Source organism: Cryptomeria japonica, chromosome 9 (assembly GCF_030272615.1).
Source record: "Cryptomeria japonica chromosome 9, Sugi_1.0, whole genome shotgun sequence".
Taxonomy (NCBI): Eukaryota; Viridiplantae; Streptophyta; class Pinopsida; order Cupressales; family Cupressaceae; genus Cryptomeria; species Cryptomeria japonica.
The window spans coordinates 427,547,683-427,567,675 of NC_081413.1; the positions used below are offsets into that span (position 1 = coordinate 427,547,683).

General features: G+C 35.0%; 2 protein-coding genes across 2 annotated transcripts; both read left to right on the forward strand.

Annotated features, from left to right (window-relative positions):
• Positions 1-12,610: 12,610 nt before the first annotated feature.
• On the forward strand, positions 12,611-13,886 carry LOC131855740 (universal stress protein A-like protein). Its single transcript, XM_058015446.2, has 3 exons — positions 12,611-12,960; positions 13,075-13,297; positions 13,395-13,886. The coding sequence occupies exons 1-3, from the start codon at positions 12,624-12,626 to the stop codon at positions 13,474-13,476; spliced, it is 642 nt and encodes a 213-aa protein (XP_057871429.2). The 5' UTR covers positions 12,611-12,623; the 3' UTR covers positions 13,477-13,886.
• A 2,765-nt stretch (positions 13,887-16,651) lies between these two features.
• LOC131858133 (uncharacterized) lies at positions 16,652-18,557 on the forward strand. The gene is made up of 2 exons (XM_059211163.1): positions 16,652-17,913; positions 18,028-18,557. Exons 1-2 carry the CDS (start codon positions 17,721-17,723, stop codon positions 18,132-18,134), a joined length of 300 nt encoding a protein of 99 aa, XP_059067146.1. The 5' UTR covers positions 16,652-17,720; the 3' UTR covers positions 18,135-18,557.
• Positions 18,558-19,993: the final 1,436 nt, after the last annotated feature.

Consider the following 19,993-nt stretch of genomic DNA (forward strand, 5'->3'; position numbering starts at 1 on the left):
TTCTCATTTATACCTTCCAACAATTGTTTGATCCATGCAATGTTGGTACAATTTAGTGCTGCAGCAACATATTCAGCTTCGGCTATTGACTGAGAAACACATCGTTGTTTCTTGCCAAGCCAACTCACTAGTCTTTCTCCTAAGAAGAAAGCTCCTCCACTTGTGCTTTTTCTGTCATCAATGTTGCCTGCCCAATCAGCATCAGTATAAACTTTTAAATCAAAATTATTTCCTTTCTGATATACTAAGCCATAATCTTCAGTGCCTTTCAAGTATCTGAAAATTCTTTTGATTGTTGTCATGTGTATTTCTTTAGGATCTGCAGAGAATCTTGCAACAATACCTACTGCATGTGCTATATCTGGTTTGCTGTGAACAACATATTGTAGTTTTCCAATCATGGATCAGTAGAGTGTCTCATCAACAGATGCAGATTCATCATTCTTTGATAGTTTGCAGTCTGTAGTCATAGGAGTACTTACTGGCTTTGAATCCTCCATTCCAAATTTCTTCAAGATTTCCTTTATGTATTTGGATTGAGTAATGAAAATTTCATTTTTCATTTGCAGTATCTGTAAGCCTATAAAATACTTTATCTCACCAATTAATGACATCTCAAATTATTTGCTCATTTCATTACCAAAGTTCTTGCATAAAGAGTCATTTCCACAAAATATAATATCATCAACAAATATGGCTAAGATTAGTATTCCATTTTCATCATTCTTCATGTACATGTTGCTATGTTGCTATTCTCACTTGTCCTTATAAAACCAATCTTAATCAAATAAGAGTGCAATCTTTCATACCATGCTCTAGGTGCTTGTTTCAGACTGTATAAAGCTTTGTTCAATTTACATACCTGATCTTTATTATAGTCTTCAACAAATCCTTCAAGTTGTTCAATGAAAACTTCTTCTTCTAATATTCCATTCAGAAATACAGATTTTACATCCAATTGATATACCTTGAAGTTTTTGAAAGTAGCATATGCCAACAATGTTCTAACTCCTTCAAGTCTAGCAACAGGTGCAAAAGTCTTACCATAATCAATTCCTTCTTCTTGGGCATAACCTTTGCAAACCAATCTTGCTTTGTTCTGAATGACCTCACCTTTCTCATTTAGCTTGTTTCTGAAGATCCACTTTGTATCGATTACATTTTTGTCCTTTGGTCTTGGGACCAGTGTCCATGTGTCATTCTTCTTGATTTGATCAATCTCTTCAGTCATAGCATTTATCCAATCTTCACTGTTGAATGCCTCTTTCACTATTCTTGGTTCAAATTCAGATATCAAACATGTGTTCTGTCTCAGTTTATTCCTTGTCATCACTAGATCATCCTTATCTCCTATAATCTGACTTGGTGCATGGTTTCTTCTGACATATTTGGCTAATACAGGTTTGGTAGGCTCTGTATGATACTCTTCATTACTCGGTAACTGGATATCTTCCTCATTTCCTTCAACAGTTATCTCAGTAGGACTTCTCGGTTGCACATAGACAAATTCATCATAGTCTTCTGGTTCTTTGGAATTCCTGTCATCAATTCTTTCTGCAAATTCATCAATTTTCACATTTGCACTTTCTACTATTTTGTTAGATGATTTGATCAGACATTTAAATGCTTTGCTTCTAGAAGAATATCCTAGAAATGTTCCTTCTTCACTTTTCTAATCAAACTTGCCATTTCTATCATCTTTATGAACATAGCATTTGCTTCCAAAGATCTTAAAATAACTTACATTAGGTTTCTTGCCATACCAGATTTCATAAGGTGTCTTCAAAGTACCTTTCTTCAATTGAACTCAGTTCAAGGTGTAAACAGTTGTGCTTATTGCTTCTCTCCAAAATGTTTGTGGAACCTTCTTCTCAATCATCAGTGTTCTAGCACAATCCACAATAGATCTGTTTCTTCTTTCAGCTATTCCATTCTGTTGTGGAGTCCTCAGTGCAAAGACTTGTCTTTTAATACCATGATCATTACAAAATAGGTTGAAATCATCAGAAGTGAATTCTCCTCCTCTATCTGATCTAAGACATTTCAGTTGTCTTCCTGTTTCATTTTCAACTCTAGCCTTGTACCACTTAAACATTTGAAAAGCTTCTGATTTTTCTTTTAAAAACATTACTGACATCCTTGAATAATCATCCACAAATAATATGAAATACTTATCACCATAATAACTTTGAACTTTCATAGGACCACAAAGATCAGTGTGCACAAGATCTAAAATTCCCTTAGAAGTGTAGGACTTACTTGTAAAGCTGGATCTTGTCATCTTACCCATCTGGCATCCTCGGCACATAGCATTCTTAGGTTTTTCAAGACTCGGTAGACCTCTTACTCTGTGCTTCTTACTTATCTTGATCAGATTATCAAAATTAACATGACAAAACCTTTTATGCCATAACTAGGTATTATCAATCTTTGCATGCAAACACTTGTTGTGAGTAGAGTCAAGGAGAAATGTATTACCTTTTGTTTGTGTCCCGGTAGCAGCTAACTTTCCATTTTTGTCATGAACTTTGACAATTCCTTTCTGAAATTCTATTCGGTAATCTGTGTTGTTTAGCTGTGCTACACTTACCAAATTATATTTCAAACCTTCAACCCAATAAACATCATTGCATCTTACTTTATCAAGAAGTGTTATGGATCCTTTACCTCTTACCGGACATGGTGCATCATTACCAAATCTAACATAGCCTCCATCATAATCTTCTAACATAACAAACTTGTGTTTATCTCCTGTCATATGATGTGAGCATCCACTATCTATAATCCAAGAATCATTAGTGTTTATGTGAGATATTAGGGCTTTTTCTTCATACCTTTTTTCATCTGATCCATCCTTGATAGCCACATAAACAACTTCCTCTGTATCAGTCTCATCTAATTTATCATCTTCAGATTCCTCACCAGCAATTAAGCATGTCTTTCTATCTCTTCTTCTGAAGTCTCGGTGACCTCTATAATGATTATCTTTCTGTCTGTCATCTCGGTAATCTCTCTTTTCAGTGAAATCTTTGTCAGGACAGTTAGAATCCATATGTCCAATCTTATCACAATTGAAACATTTCAAAGGTAGTTTTCCTTTATACTTACCTTTGCCTCTTGGTAACCTTTTGGCCAATAGTGCTTCAAATTCTTCTTGCTTTTTGATTTCTTCATACAGTTTATGTACCTCCTCCATGTTCTTCCGAAATCTTTCGCTTGCTCCACTGTGATCTCCTTCAGAGTACTTATACATTCTCTTATTGTAATCATTAGATTCATTCAGATGAAAAGAACTAAATGCAGATTCAACTTTATTTACCGATGACCCACTGTTATCAAAATTACTTAACTCAAATGCATGAAGCTTGCCAATAGTGGCATCCAAGGAAACTGGCATATTAGGTACAGACCTCAATTCATTGATTGCAAAGACTTGGATTGCATAGGCAGGTAGAAGGGTTCTTAACAACTTACTTGTCACATCATTTTCTTCAATAGTTCCTCTTGCTCCTTTGATTTGATTTACAATCTCCTTTAGTCTTGTACTGTACTGGGTTATGTTCTCACCTTCATTCATCCTCATAGATTCAAGTTGTCCTCTTAGACTATCAACTTTTGCTCTTTGAACATGTTCATCTCCTCCATATACAAATATGAGCTTAATCCACATTGCCTTTGCATCATTGCAGCCTTCTAGATCATTAAACTCAGAATTGGTCAATGCAGATGTTATTTCAATCATTGCTTGAATGTGTTCTTGCTTTGCCTTTATCTCTTCCATAGTCAATGGATAGGTGCTCAGTGCAACAAAATCATTCTCCAGATAGTATAAAGAATATTCTCCAACTCCTGATAGATGTAGCTTCATCTTTTTCTATCATGTAGAGAAACTTGACTTATTCAGCTTAGGTGCATCCCTCTTATACATCTTTGGATCTTTAACTCAAGTGCCTTTAAACTTTCCTTTCGGAGTCCAATGCTCTGATACCAATTGATAGTTCTGATACTTAATATAAGTACAGATCCAATAGCCAACAAGATGAGAGGGGGGGGTGAATCATACAAACTTATTTATCCATAAAAACCTCAGATTCAACCTCGGTAACATATATCAGTCATATAATAAAAAATTGTCAAACATGCAAACTCAAAAGTATATGAATAATATAAACCTCATAACACCAGATTTAACGTGGAAGCCCAAATAGGGAAAAACCACTGTGGGATTTCGGACCCACTAAGAAATATACTCTTATAGAGTATGCCCGGTTAAAAGCCAATCCTGTTAAAGATTACAAAACACATTGCTAGATGTGACCCGATTAAGGGATTTCCCTCAGATCTGTTAGGATCTTCACTTTGTTAGAAGTGACCTTGTCAAAGGATTTCAAACACTCATTTAGAATGTCACCTTGTTAGAGGATTTACATATAAGACTGTTAAGTCCACTTGATTAAGAGATTTCCTGTCACTTTCACAAAATAACAGTAATACACTCTATCTGCAACTTCACATCTAAAATGCTAAAGCAGATTCTTATTTGTTCAATAGAATCTAGACATAGAACTAATCTTGTCTATCTGTTGGGCATCAATACTTTGTTATTCTAACAGGTCTTCAAGCTTCTGTGCTCGGTAATCACTATGTAGCATCCCTGTGCATACACTTGCCCGCATACATTGTCTATCAACAGTTCCTTATTTATAAACAATCTTTTAACCGCTTAATCTCCTTGATCACATTTCCCATTATCAATCATAGCCATTAGATCTTCAATCTTGTCCAGGTTCATTGTATCTTACGATCTGAAAATGTTTTACCCCGCCTCGGAACTTGCACATTCATCTTGGAACTTGTGTTAGGGTAATGTTGTTCAATCTGAGCTATAGATCTTCTTGCCGACTTTCCATTGCTTTAGATTCGTTAACAAACTTTTTCTACGGCTTGCCAATCATTGATCCATTCCAGCTCATCAGCATCTTTCATTAAATATCACATGTATACATTTAATGCATTCTGTTATAGCTCGGTTACAACTCGGTGAATACTAAACTTTACTCGGTAGACATTTTGTCTTTATTAACCGACTGCGATAACCTTAGGGTTTACCAACTAGGTTCCTTAGGGTTTACCGACTAGGTTCTTTGCTTGATAACATAGTATAGTATTAACCTTTACATTTTACAACATATGTATGATGTTAGAACAATCTAAAACATCAAGATCTCATCATTGTCTGACTCGGTAGAGTTGCCCATTGAATAACTTATCCCTTTATTCATCATATTCTTTCCTGTGTCTTTACCGACTTCTTTATAATCTTCATATCATATTTCTTAAGATATGGCAACATCATACTGAATTAGAAAATCAATTTCTTGACATCAATGACAAAATAATAATATCAAGATAGTAAAACATCTTTAATCAGTTATGTCCATAATCATCAACAACCTTCTCAATAGCCTTGTAATATTGTCAACAGAATTTTTTGCACAGATTATGACAACCATTGAGATTTCTGACACTTTACTGGAAACATGGGAAAATGATTTTTCTCAAATGAAGATTACTTTTAGTGACATTTTCTTGCAAATTGAAGTGAACACTCCTTAATACAGACTTTTAAGTATTTGTATATGTAAACATTTGATGCAAATTTTGCTATATATATATATATGTGTGTGTGTGTGTGTGTGTGTGTGTGTGTGTGTGTGTGTGTGTGTGTGTGTGTGTGTGTGTGTGTGTGTGTGTATTTTACTTTTGAATTTGGCATTGTTGTCAAAGGGGGAGTAGAAATATGTATGTGTTGTGAAAAAAAATTATGTATTCTTAAGGGGGAGTAGAAATATGTTTGTACAAATATTTGTAAGCACACTTAGTTGTAAAGTTGTAAATTTTTCTAGGTGTTGCCATCAATGCCAAAGGGGAAGATTGTTGGCTTGATGATGATTGTAATGAATGACTTCATATGTTGTCATTGATGGAACATGTACACACACACATATGTTCACATTGCCTACTAGTATTACTTCTAAAGTTACTTGTATTGCAACCGGTATTGGAAGTTTTGTTTATGATGGTTTAAAGAGTGTCAAACCGGTTCATGTAGACAATAGGTATTTGCAAGAATAACTTGACACCAACTTGAAGATTCAGCAGAGACCATCAAAGAAGCAAATGGAGGACAATCGGTTTACATGTTGAAATGGTTAACTCTAACCAATATTGGTGTTCCAACCGGTATTCATTGATTATGTGATGAGTTATCACCGGTCGTGATGAGTTACCCTAGCCGAACAGATTTTGGTGGTAATTTGTGATGAGTTATGTTTGATTGTCTAGATACACTGCACCTACGAAATTGTGATATAATTTCTAAACCTGACAGGAAATCTAAATGTCTATATAATGACATTATGATGAAACTATTTTGAAGATATGATATGATATGATATGATGCGAGATAGAGGTGTTAAGTTGTTGAAGGCATTGCAGAATATGTTGGTGATGCAGTTTTGAGTGCGCAGAAGAGGATCTATATAGGCAAGTTGTGCTACTTCTAGATCACACCACTTGTTGTTTTCTAATCACTACAACAGTCAAATCCCCTAACCAAGTAAGCTCTAACAAGCTTCATTGTGCAAATCCTTTAACAAGGTGATCCATTAGTTTGGATTTTGAAATCCTCTATCGAGGTTACTCCTAACAGGGTACTACCTTTAATAAGGTATAGCTCCTAACAAAACTTTGGGATCTTTAACAGGATTCGCTCCTAGTAAAGCACCTTTCTAGACCTTAACCAGCCAGTTATCTATTACTGCAGATAGTTAACTTGTGAGTCCCATCTCACTGTGGTTTTTTCCATTTGGGTTTTCCATGTATAAACACTTGTGTTATGGTGGATTTTTTACTTATTGTGGATGCTTTAATATCATTTTGGATTGCATGCATAGTGTTGAGTAAACTTGTTAAGTATATCTACCGGTCACTGTTAAAAGTAGTATTGTTTTTGGTGTCACCGATTCACCCCCCCCTCGCAGTGCTTTATAAGTCTATCACTTTATGTCACCTAGATTTACATGTGGTTGTTTATGAATTATGCTTTTGGTTTGATGGATGATGATTTACTTGATGATAACTATGATGTGATTATATGATGAACTATTTATGTTCAATTAGTTAGATGATTACTTAAGATGGATTATATATGAGTTTTGTTATGATTTAATCATTATGCTTATTGATGTTTACTTGATCTGATGTACACTGCTTTCTATCTTTGACGTGTCTGGGTGAAAGGGAAAAGCACAACACTACTCTTTATGAGTAAGCTACGTCGCTTCCATTCCCTCTTCACGGTATGATGTTATATGTTACATGCATATGTTTGATAGTGTGTTTATGTTGCTGCAAGTACCGAGCATCGACTCCACCTAAATCTTCGGGTCTGAGTGTGTTGTATGTTCCAATGTTATGTTGAAATTGGGAGTTATTAGTAAGACCCTTGACGCAACCATCGTTCCTACGAGAACAAGATTCTAGTCAGGTATCTTTGTGTTTTGTTGGTAGTCATGTGGTTATCTGGTCCTATCAGTTGGTCATCTTGTAAGTCTTTCGTGTTTTGTTAGAATGTAGTTCGTAATTTGAGAGAGTGGTTTTATGTTTTATTAATGTAGATATTGAGAGAAAATTAATATTAATGCATTAATTGAATTAAATTTATTAATGTTAATTAATAAATTGAAACTTGTTATAACGTTAAATTAAATTAATTAAAAGGTTTAATCATTTTATCCTTTAAAAAAAAATGAGGATAAATTTAATATGGGAATTAAATATTTAAATTGGTAATTTAATTGTGCTCAAGAAATTAATAAAAGAATTAATTAAAATAAATTTAAATCATAGTATTGGAGAGGGGAGTTATGAATTATGGAGTTGCTTTTTCGAAATGGCATCCCTACTTTTTTGAAAAGGCAGGAGGGAACAAATGGCTCCCATGAAAATTTTCTAAAAAATTTTGGGTATGGGTTTTGAAAACGAATGGTGGATTTTAGGGGTTTGGGCTTTGAATCTGGGTCTGATTAGAAGGAATTGTAGAGCTCTCGAATCTTGTGTTTTAGAAATAATTGTGGATTGCTCTACAACGTTGAATATTTCTCCATCAAGCGTAGGACTCAAGTGTAGGACTCCAGGTTGGAACTGTCTTTGAATTTGCTTACCTTCTATAGATTAATATATTTAATGTTTTCAATAAGATTTTGTGTTCAAGTTTCCCTTTTCTTTTGTTTATATTTGTTTTTCCCCAATCCCTTGCCTCAACCAGGTTGAAATTATATTGGTTTAATAATGTATTGTCGGATAGTTGTTTGGTCCTGGTTTTTCTCATGTAAAGCCTTTGTTCTTTTTGGCATGCAGCAGTATTTACCCTATTGTCTCCATCTCTCACGTGTCTTAATCACAAATCTCTTTCTATTTTCTCACGATTTGATTATGTGCATTTCCGGTCCTTGCGACTGAGCTGGTTTCATTACCTCTTAATACCAAAAACTCCACATGCTATCTTGATAACCAATTTAATTGTCGAAATTTTCATTTTGCGACATTATTACCCTATAGATCTCTGTATGATCCATTGTTATGATCAGTTTACATTCTTTTGTTTACCCATTGTTATAATTTGGTATTTATCCTTTTATTTACGATTGTAATGCCAATCAATATACTGTTTTAAATGATCGATATATTGTGTAAGTCAACTGATATACTGTTTTAACCGATTGATATTCTATAGTATCTGATCAATATAATCGGCATGCTTCCTTTGTTAACCGATTATTGATATTCTATAGTATCTGATCAATATAATCGATATTCTTTCCCTTTTGTTAACCAATTGATTTATTGTGTAAACCAACTCTTTACTTGGTCATTTTTTTGTCATATGGCGTATTGTGGTGATACAACCGATTGTTCTTTAATCCGTATGGTTCTTGTTTCACTGATTATTATGATCAGTGTTCTTTCTTTGTTATCTGATTATTAGAATCAATTTGCAATCCTCATCTAATGTCGTTCTGCCTATGTGCACTATAGCAATCAATTTATCATTGTTATGTGTTTTTTATCAACCAATTATTATCATTTTGCACTCCTTATTTACCGATTGATATAAAATCGGTAATCATGCATTTGTTGACTAATTATTAACTCGGCATACAGTTATTATTTTCACCGACCTATGATCATGTTTTATTTGGGTATCGACCCTAAACAATATGTTGTATCCTTCGACTGCGTTTTTTTTTAATTTAGTTATGTAAATGTGTGTATGTATGCATGTGTGTGTATATATATATATATAATTTCATGAATGCTCATATATGTTATAACCTTTGGATTTAACAAATGATGTATAATTCTTTAGAGGTTTGAATGGTGGATTATCAATTATGTTGCGTGTTTTATGAAGTATCGAGATGATTTATAGTTGGTTTTGATATAGGTAATTGAATTAATATTAACTGAATTTAAAACGAGGAGATGAGAAAAGTTATAGTTTAATAATAATTCAAAAATTGAGATTTAGTCCTCAAATGTATGGCATGATGTGTCCTTTGCATTGCTTTTAAGACTTTTCTTTGATGTGAAGATTGAATATCATTAATTTGGAATCAACAAGGGAATATCGTTTAAATGTATTTTGTTTCCAAAGGCTAAGGGGGTGTTTGGATCCTTTATTGTGTGATTAGTCTTTCTCTCTTGATGTAATTTGTTTCGAGTCTCTAAAGGTTTTTTAATGCTAAATAGTCTTTCCTAGTCTACATCTATAATTTCTTGATTTGTAACCTTGTTTCTAGCAAGTGAGTCAACCTTGCTATGGTATGGGTCTTGTCATGTTGTGGTTTTGGGCATCATAGATCTTGTGATGTATATTGGTTTCCTAGGTGCAAGTCAAGGGGGAGTGGCTCTCATTGGGGGTCATGACCCAAAGAGGTCGCTAGGGTAACTCAATGAGGGTTTTGTAATCAAGTGGTAACTTAAACTAAAGAACTTGGGTGGGTAGCTAGATCACATTAAAATGATTAATTGTTGTATCTCTTACTCTCAGATGCTTGTTTAGGTTTGGGGTAAGTAGAGAAGGCCTGGAATGAAATCCACCAATCTTGTCCCTTCGAAAGGTTGGTGTGGTCTACTAGTGTTTGTATGGGGGTCGGGGGTTGGTAGAGGTCACCAGGGTAACCCAGGATGGGGGTCGAGACCTAGTGAAGACTCACTAGGATAACCCATGACAACCTAGTGATGACACTCTTCCCTATTGCATACCTAGTAGTCTCTTATTGTTATTTTCCTTTGGGTTTGTTGTGAGCCTATGGAATTGGTTGGTTTTCTTATGAGTCTCTTGTGGTAGCAGTCTTGTGAGCCTCATATGAGTCATGTGTGCATCTTTGTTTGCTTGCTTCCGTCTTGTGGGTCTAGCTGGTATCTCTTAGCACAGGGGGTGGACCTAATGGTACCACATGGTTGGGTGGACTGCTCTTTCACCCATTGGATCTTGTTCATCCTTCACCATGTTCGTGATGGCTCAGGTGAAGATTGAAGACTTTCTTGATGGATCCAAATTTATGTATTCATTTCATTAATGTACTCTTGGAGATTATGTCATTTGGATAAAATTGCAATGTAACTGATGGTTATATCTACTTTTGTATGACATTGTATTGTGTATCTTGTACTTATGTAATAAACGACGTTGCATTGTTTAAATGATGATTCTTATGAATTTTGGTAATGCTATTGTAACGATGTTATGGGGCCTTGAGGACTATTGCTAGCTATTTTATGTTCATCTTATTCTTTTATCTTGTGGTGGCATGTAATCTAATGCATATGCATGGTTTATCTTATCCTTTAAAAAAGAATTATTCGCATTTTGATTGATTTATTTGTTTAAGTTATTCAAGCCTCATAGCGAGGACGTTACATATTATACTATGTTGTTATTATATTATAATGTTATTTTTATTAATGAATGTTATTAAAATCATAGCAACAAAAAACGTTTGGGAAAAAAATCAGCAAACCAAATGTATAAGATTTTTTGAAAAAAATTGACAAAAAATCGGATTAAAAAAAAAACATAAAAATTGTAGAAAAAGAAAAATATTTTTAAGAAAAACTTAGGGGCATTTCCATAGCATATAGATATAGAGAGCAAATAAAATAGAGTTTAACCCATGAATTGTAGAAAATAATTTTTTGTTGATTATATTCATATTGTTGATTACATAGGCAAATATTCAATGAAATCAAATATTAGCTAGGTCTATGAAGTAACTAACATCAAAACTTAACATACAACAATCCAGTTACTATTAGGAATTTAGTAAAAGTGGAAGCCCATTTTGAAGTGATCCAAGAATTTCATTGTGATTGAGGCAAGGAGTCTTGTAGGGTTAATTCAATATTTTATAAAGCTTATCAAATCATATTCCACAATTGCAATGCTTTATATCATAGCAACAAAAATAGTTTGGGGAAAAAATCATTAAAAAATGTAGAAAAATAGACACAAACTATTTTTTTTTTAAACTTAAGGGCATTTCCATAGCATAGAGATATAGAGAGTAAATAAAATAGAGTTTAACCATGAATTATAGAAAATAGATTTTTGTTGTTTATATTCATATTGTTGTTTACGTAGGCAAATATTCAATCAACTTTTTAAAAGGGCAGCCACCAAACACACCAAATAGTTGTCTAAGTTTGAGATAAAAGATTAGCTAAGTCTATGAAGTAGTTGAGATCAAAATTTATGAGACAATGATCCAGCTATTGTTAGGAATTTAGTAAAAGAATCCATTTTGAAGTAATCCAAGAATTTCATTGTGATTGAGGCAAGGAGTTTTCTAGGGGTAGTTCAATATTTGAGAAAACATATCAAATCATATTCCACAGTTCCAGTGCTTTATATCAAAGATACTAAGCAATGAAAGTTATAATATGAGGAAGTGAACTATGATTCCTATCATCTAATTTTCTACATATACCAATTAGATGGAGAACATTTAGCATCAACTCTTACTCAAAATCATACCTTCTTTTTCATCTTTATGTAGCTAAGTATCACAAATCGATAGAATAATCAAAGAAATTCCTATTTGATCAAACATTAAGCCGTGAGAGCTATATCACTAAAAATAGATTAAGATTTCTACCATCTAATTTTATCCATAAATCAACAAGATCAAAAGCATCCAGAATCAACTCTCCACCTAAAATCACACCCTCTTCTTTTTGAATCAACTCTACACCTAAAATCACACCCTCTTCATGTGATTGAATGCGGCAAAGTATATGAAATAATAATTATTTTTTTATAAAAATTGTCTATATTTATTAACGTCATTTATTAAATAATTGAGAATGAGAATAAATATGGTCAAATGTCTATCAGCAGCACTGGATAGACATTGCCACGCTGGATAGACGTTGCCTAGGGGAAAAGTGTCGTCCAAACAAAGGAATTATTGCCCTCCTATTTGGCCACCCACCAGTCTTCTGATGTCGATTGTGCATTAAATACAATAAGAATGATTAGAGGGGCCATCAATAATTGAATGATCACAATTCCCCTAGGTTTCTCTGCCAAACAAGCAGCCGCCGTTCCCCATAACTGGTTTTCTTCTCTGCCCACAGGCTCTCCTGTAAACCAACATCCTATATATACAAAGAAAAAGTTTAAAGCCTTAAATTTCAGATTAATGGAGAAAATTGAACGAGTATCAGAAGATAAAGTGATGAATATTGTAGTTGCGGTGGATGCGAGTCAAGAGAGTTCGCGTGCCTGTGAATGGGCTTGCAAGAATCTGTTGCCCACTCATACAAATTCTCAACAGAGCTATAAATTCACGTTGCTTCATGTTCAGCCCCCTGTTTCTGTTACCTCTGGCCCTGGTAAGCTGCCCCCAATTCAATAGAACGAGATTTAGTCAATTTGTGTGAGAATTCTCTGTGTGCATTTTTGGATTAGACATTAATGAGTAATGTGTTACTGTTTGTATCCTGCAGCATACATTTTGAGTAGCGAGGTGTTTTATCTTCTTGAATGTGAAGAACTGAAGACTACTCACAAGATATTCAAGCAAGCTCTGGATATCTGCAATCGTTACAATGTGAGGGCAGAAACCCATGTTGTGATTGGGGAGCCAAAAGTCAAGATCTGTGAAGCTGTTCAAAAGCTGGGAGCACATTTTCTAGTGATGGGTAGCCATGGCCATGGACCTTTCATCAGGTAATATTCTCCCGATATGTCTGTCTAATCATTCCAATACCCATTGAAGATATTTTGCAGATAAGTCGACCATTGATTGTTTGATGGAAAATTGCAGAGCAATCAAAGGAAGCGTGAGTGATCACTGTTCTCGAAATGCTATGTGTCCAGTGGTTGTTGTTAATAAAAAGGTTTTCTGAGGATAGAAATGAATATTCTATACACATCTTGCTAATGCAGAGGAGGTTTTGAGAAACAGAACAGGGGCCAGCATTGGGGTTTTTAGGTGAATGCCATGAGATTGTTATCGCTGCATTTTCCCATTCCTACGAACATTATGTGATGAACTAAGGAAGTTTAGTTAATGAAACCTAATCTATTTTCCCATTTGCTTATAGTTCTAGGTTATGCTTCAGATCGGATTGAATCTACAAAAAACACTAATGATACAACAGTTTGCAGTTATAGTGGATTGATCTTCACCGTGCATCCAAAATCTCATGATACTCTTATGCACGATTGAAGCACAGACAAGCTTTTTTCCTTTTTATCATGGGAGAGCAAAAGAGTTTTGCCATTCAACAGTTTTATCTGATATGTCTTTCTGATTTATGGTTTCCTTCAATCATCTTTTATGGTCAAATTCTACTTTAACCACAATATCAGTGTCTAAGGTAACCTCCTCCTACATTTTACACCAAGAGCACTGAATACCATGTAAATATATATATCTTAATCCTTGCAGCCCAAGTAAAAGCTGATAATAGCAGAGTGTGGTAATTATAATTCATGGTGTTGTGCTTCTTATCATCAAGGTTGTGGATGAGGTTCCACAGATCTATAACTACCATAAAAAATATTTACTTTAAAAATAATTCTCCCAAAATAAATAACACACCAGGCTGCTAGAATCATCATAAGGGATTGCTAAAACAATTCACCAACACAATGCTAGAATCATCATAAGGGATTGCTAAAACAATTCACCAACACAAAACCACTTACAAGGATTGACTTTATGTTTGCTTACCACTGTTGGTACACCATGAAAATTATGCTCAACACTTAGCTAGAGGGCATAATACAAGATAGAAATCGCCCATAGAAAAGGGGAACATGTACACATTTTCTGCAATGCTCTCTCTTTGTCACGGTTCCTACGAATATTCAGAGCTTGGTTGCAGAGCATGATGCAAGATGTAAAATGCAGCAGCACACTTTGACTTCAATTTATTTTAACACTCAACACAAATTTTAAACCTTGAAGAATTTTCAAATGATTTTATTGAAGCTTGCCAGAGCTTAAATACAAATTTGCTGCAGAGTTCAATTCTCTGTCAATGTGTATTAAGATGTCAGAATATTTATTCCTCCACGCCTTCCACACATCTAATTGTGAATTTCTTCAATTCCATGCCAAATTCTGTCTCTTTTAGAACAGCAATTTATGCCCCTATCCAATTTCTTTTGTTCTTCTAGTCCACTTTGGGCAACAATTAGTTCTTTCTTACTCCAATCTAGTGCTGTAATTACACTCAGTGCATATTTTTTTCTACCCAAAGGTTGCCTTCTTTCTCACGCAGCTAGCTTCTTTTTCCTACGCATTCTTCCTGTTGTCCAGCTATTTTGAAGACTCAATATGCTGCAAGTGTACGCCTTTGGCCTCTCTGCGTGGTTTCTTTTTATTTTCCAATCTGCCCACTAGGAAATGGATTGTGAGAACTTTGCATGGAGATGCTCTTTGGAAATATCTTGTTAGGCACCGTATTCAAATGGCTACTATTCGTCAATCTTGGAATTTGGTTAGTTGGAAAGACAAGCTCCTTCTTGCTCCCTTTTTTAAAACTCATGGTTCAGCCCCCTTCAACTCCATTTGAAGAGCGTGGCAAATTACATTAAAAAAAATTAACTTGGTATGATGAATGATCAAACCTTGAACCATGGATTAAGTTTTGCCTCTTCTTCCATTTGGTGGAATTGACTGATCCGGGGAAACAATAGCGGTAGACACCTCTTTAAAAAATGCATTCAAGTGTTTCAAGATTCATAGGACCCTCTGAAGTTTGACTAGAAAACACAAGATCAAATTAAGTCTTAGTTCAAACTCTCCTCGGCTTACATGGCTGCAATCCAAAAAAATTAGACCTGAGTTGTGGCGCTTCTTGTCCACACCATGTGTGGATAACTTTCTTAAAGACTGGAAATGACTCAACAATCATAATTTTCAATGTTACCCTCTCATAGCTGTGTATAAACAACTCCTTCCCTCTATTCCCTTAGCCCACCAACTCAACCTTAAGTGGCAATACAGGCTCGGTAGATAAAGATAGAATAAGTTAAGCTCCCTTATTTGGAAATCTAAAGTTGAGGCTCGAGTCCAGTTGCTAGCGTGGAAAGCTCTCTATGCCCTCATGCTCATCATCTCTGGAGCTTGCTTTTCTTCTCTTTCCCCGTGCTATTTCCCCAAGCTTGGTCTTGGAAAACTACTTTGTTGGGTATATCCTTGGAGCATAATATCATTACTCAAACTTCAGACACATTATCCTTAAGCAACTTTGCAATTTCAGATGCATGGCTACTTTTTCTCACACTTTCCTCTCTCTTCAAGTGGAGTCTATGATTATTTGTGCAAATATCTCACCACACATTCTTACTCTTCAAGTTGCTCTCCAGACCTATGTTGGACTCAAAAGGACAATCGAAGATCTACAAGTTCAACTTAGTGCTTTTGAGGCAAAGAATAATGTGCAAGACATTCAAACTGGCAATAGGAGTGCAACAGTGCTTAGAATGGAGTGCATTGTTCTATGATATGATTTTTCTTTTTGTTTTGGTCATCTGTTCTAGCTACTATAGATTACTTTGTGACCATGTATACTGAATATAAATGGCAGTCATATGTTTTTTTGTTAAAAGCTCACTCCATTTTTGTTGCTGTTTCCACTTGCTGCTTGGCAACAATTTGATCTATTTTTTTAAATTGCTTTCAACTTATTTCAATAAAAAAATAAAATAATTTTTATTAATTCAAAATTCATAAATGTTTTTTCACTTTCGTCTTTTCTCTGCCAGTGACACACTTCCCCATTTCTCTTGCTATACCCCTAGCTATTCTTCTTCTGTTCCCTCAATCTAGCATTATCAATAATTGTTTTCTTTACTTAATTGTGGCCAAAGAAAAACCAATCCCCTCCCCTTATCAAATGATTTCTTTATTCATTTTTTTTACCACATCAAGCCCAAAAGAATGTAAATATGACTCTTAATTCATCTCCAAACATTTGCTAAATTTTCATTTTGATTTCCTTTTTCTTTTCATATTGGCTCTGGCTCTTGCTTTTATTTTTATACAATAAATAAAACAGTGTTAAAATAAAATAAAATAAAATTTAAATGTTTGTATTATTATTTAAAAAATAATAATACTACAAATATAAAAAAAAAAGGGTGAGTGGAAGTTCTTAAAATTCAAATAAAGAAAAAATAAAAAGAAGTCATAATTTGACACACTATAGAAAACTCTTTCTATTTATCAAACACAAAGATACTAAGCAGTAAAAGTTATAATATGAGGAAGTGGAGTAAAGAAAAAATAAAAAGAAGTCATAATTTGACACACTATAGAAAACTCTTTCTATTTATCAAACACAAAGATACTAAGCAGTAAAAGTTATAATATGAGGAAGTGGAGTAAGGTACCTATCATCTAATTTTCTCTATATGCCAATGAGGCTAAGAACAATTAGAATTGACTTTGAGCCAAAATCACACTCTCTTCTTTTTCCTCTGCATATGATTAAGTATCACAATGTGTGAAATAATAAAAAAATCAATTAAATATCACACCCTCTTTTTTACTTGTTCATGTAATGTGACCAGTGGCGCTGGCCTTGCGAGCACAGTGGCCCAGCAAAGATTTGAACCTTGGTGGTCGCTTCACCAACGAAATGTTTTAACTGCGACACTACATGTCCGAAGACAAATATCACAAATAAGTTATTTGAAATAATAATTTTTATTTTTTATTTTAAATTGACTTTCTTAACGTCATTTATCAAATAATTGAGATTGAGAGTATATAGGGTCAAATGTCTATCAGCAACGCTGGATAGACATTGTCACGCTGGATAGACGTTGCCTAGGGAAAAATTGTCGTCCAAACAAATGAATTATTGTCCTCGTATTTGGCCACCTAAGAGTCTTCTGATGTCGATTGTGCATTAAATACAATCAAAATGATTAGACGGGCTATGAATAATTGAAGAATCCCGATTCCCATAGGTTTCTCTGCCAAACAAGCAGCTGTCGTTCCCCATAACTGGTTTTCCATTGTACCCACGGGCTGTCCTGTAAACCATCATCTTATATATACATAAGCAAAAGTTCAAAGCCTTAGATTTCAAAGTAATGGAGAAAATTGAACAAAGCCTTAGATTTCAAAGTAATGGAGAAAATTGAACAAGTATCGGAAGATAAAGTGATGAATGTTGTAGTTGCGGTAGATGCGAGCCAAGAGAGTATGCGTGCCTGTGAATGGGCTTGCAAGAATCTGTTGCCCACTCATACAAATTTTCAACACTGCTATAAATTCGTGCTGCTTCATGTTCAGCCCCCTGTTTCTGTTACTTGTGGCCCTGGTAAGCTGTCCTCAATTCAACAGAAGGAGATTTAATCAATATGTGTGAGAATTCTCTGTGTGCATTATTGGATTAGACATTAATAAGTGATGTGTTAATGTTTGTATCCTGCAGCATACATTTTGAGCAGCGAGGTGTTTTACCTCGTTGAATGTGAAGAACTGAGGACTACCACAAGATATTCAAGCAAGCTCTGGATATCTGCAATCGTTATAATGTGAGGGAAGAAACCCATGTTGTGATTGGGGAGTCGATCAGGTAATATATTCTTTATATAATGGGGTTGCAAGCTAAGTGGGTTTAACTTTGGAGGGAATTCCGTGGTTAAGCGCGTTTGAGTAGTATTGGGATGGGTGACCTCCCCGGAAGTCCCAATGCTTCACCCCTGTGCAATGAGTGCTAAGTGGACCATTCGTTCTCAAGATGGGTTCTTGTGAACCACTACTCATGAAATATGGGTCAATGAGTTTGACTCAAAAACTACACAGTTGAACCCTGATAGCAATATCATAATTTGACTTGCTGTAAAAAAAATACTTCCTACATATCAATACTCCCTATATCATTGTCTAGAAAAAAGAGGTCATTTCAATACCCATTCAAGATATTTTGCAGATAAGCTGACCATTGATTTTTTTGATGGAATTGTGCAGAGCAATCAAGGGAAGCGTGAGTGATTACTGCTCTAGAAATTCTCTGTGTCCAGTGGTCGTTGTTAATAAAAAGGTTTTCTGAGGATAGAAATGAATATTCTATACCCAGCTTGGTAATGCAGAGGAGGTTTTGAGAAACAGAACAAGGGCCAGGATTGGGGCATTTAGGAATGCCACATCACTCCATTTTTTCTATTCCTACGAACATTATGTGATGAACTGAGGAACTTTAGTTAATGAAAGCTAACCTCTTTTCTGATTTGCTTATAGTCCTAGGCTATACTTCAGATCAAATTGAATCTACAACAAACTCTAATCATACAACAATTTGAGCCTATTGTGGATTGATCTTCACTGTGCACCCAAAATCTAATGACACTCTTATCCACAATTGAAAGAAAGGCAAACCTTTTTCCTATTTATCATGGGAGGGCATAAGAGTTTTCCTATTCAACAAATCTAATCCTATCTAGTCTATCAACAATTTGAATGACAAATAGATCGTGCAAGTTTTATCTCAGATGTCTCTCTGATTTATTGTTTCCTCCAATCATCTTTTATGGTCAAATTCTACATCAGCCACAATATCAGTGTCGCTAAAATAACCTTTCCTACATTTTACACCAAGAGCACTTAATACTATATGTAAAGCGGAAAAATCGAACCCTCGTCGTTCTCCCCTCCCCAACTCCGAGGAGAGAGAAGGGAGAGTCTCTAGGGTTGATGGTTTTCACTTAGGAGGGACTTTACATTCAAAAGAGGGGTTGAAACCCACAAGATCCAATCCCACGCAATGCAAGATTGGATTCTATATGAGTTTCAAGGGTTAAAACATCAAGGATACCCTCTTTTGTAAAGAAATGTAGATAGAAAGATTGAACTAGGAATGCATGTAAAGTAGGAAAGATTCACTTATAAACAGAGATAGGAATATGATATGAAGCTGCGGACCTGGAATTAGCAGTAAAATATCGAGTGCTGTTCTGCAAATTTGAGCGAAAGTTGACGGGACGATGGCGCCCGGTGTGCACACGGTCCTCCGAAAAATCCGCGAAACGAAGGTGGATCTGTTCGTCTCTGCACAAGGATTCCAGATCTTCAATTACAGCCGCGTACCTGCAACCTACACACAGAAAAGAGAGGACGATTGGGGGGTTAGGGATGAGGGGTTTGCCTTTAGGTCAAACCCCGGTTTTGGAATTAACCAAGAAATGAGAATGTTGTAAATGTAAATGTTTGTAATGTAAACAAGTACTGATACCTTGTTGTAAGAATGTTTGTATTCTTACATGCGAAGGTGTAATGTATGTAGCATGTAATGTGTTGTATGTGATCTCCTCTTCAATGGTTGAATCCTTGTCTTGAATGCAACACTGAGCCTTGAATGGAAACTTACAATACTCAATTGCTTGAAGGAATGCTTGAAT

What these genes read in the sequence shown, in the direction of transcription:
- LOC131855740 (XM_058015446.2), top strand. Translation starts at nt 12,624, where the DNA reads ATGATCACAATTCCCCTAGGTTTCTCTGCCAAACAAGCAGCCGCCGTT. An exon ending in TTCTGTTACCTCTGGCCCTG is followed by an intron (nt 12,961 to 13,074) that starts GTAAGCTGCCCC and finishes TGTATCCTGCAG; the next exon opens with CATACATTTTGAGTAGCGAG. An exon ending in GGCCATGGACCTTTCATCAG is followed by an intron (nt 13,298 to 13,394) that starts GTAATATTCTCC and finishes GGAAAATTGCAG; the next exon opens with AGCAATCAAAGGAAGCGTGA.
- LOC131858133 (XM_059211163.1), top strand. Translation starts at nt 17,721, where the DNA reads ATGGAGAAAATTGAACAAGTATCGGAAGATAAAGTGATGAATGTTGTA. An exon ending in TTCTGTTACTTGTGGCCCTG is followed by an intron (nt 17,914 to 18,027) that starts GTAAGCTGTCCT and finishes TGTATCCTGCAG; the next exon opens with CATACATTTTGAGCAGCGAG.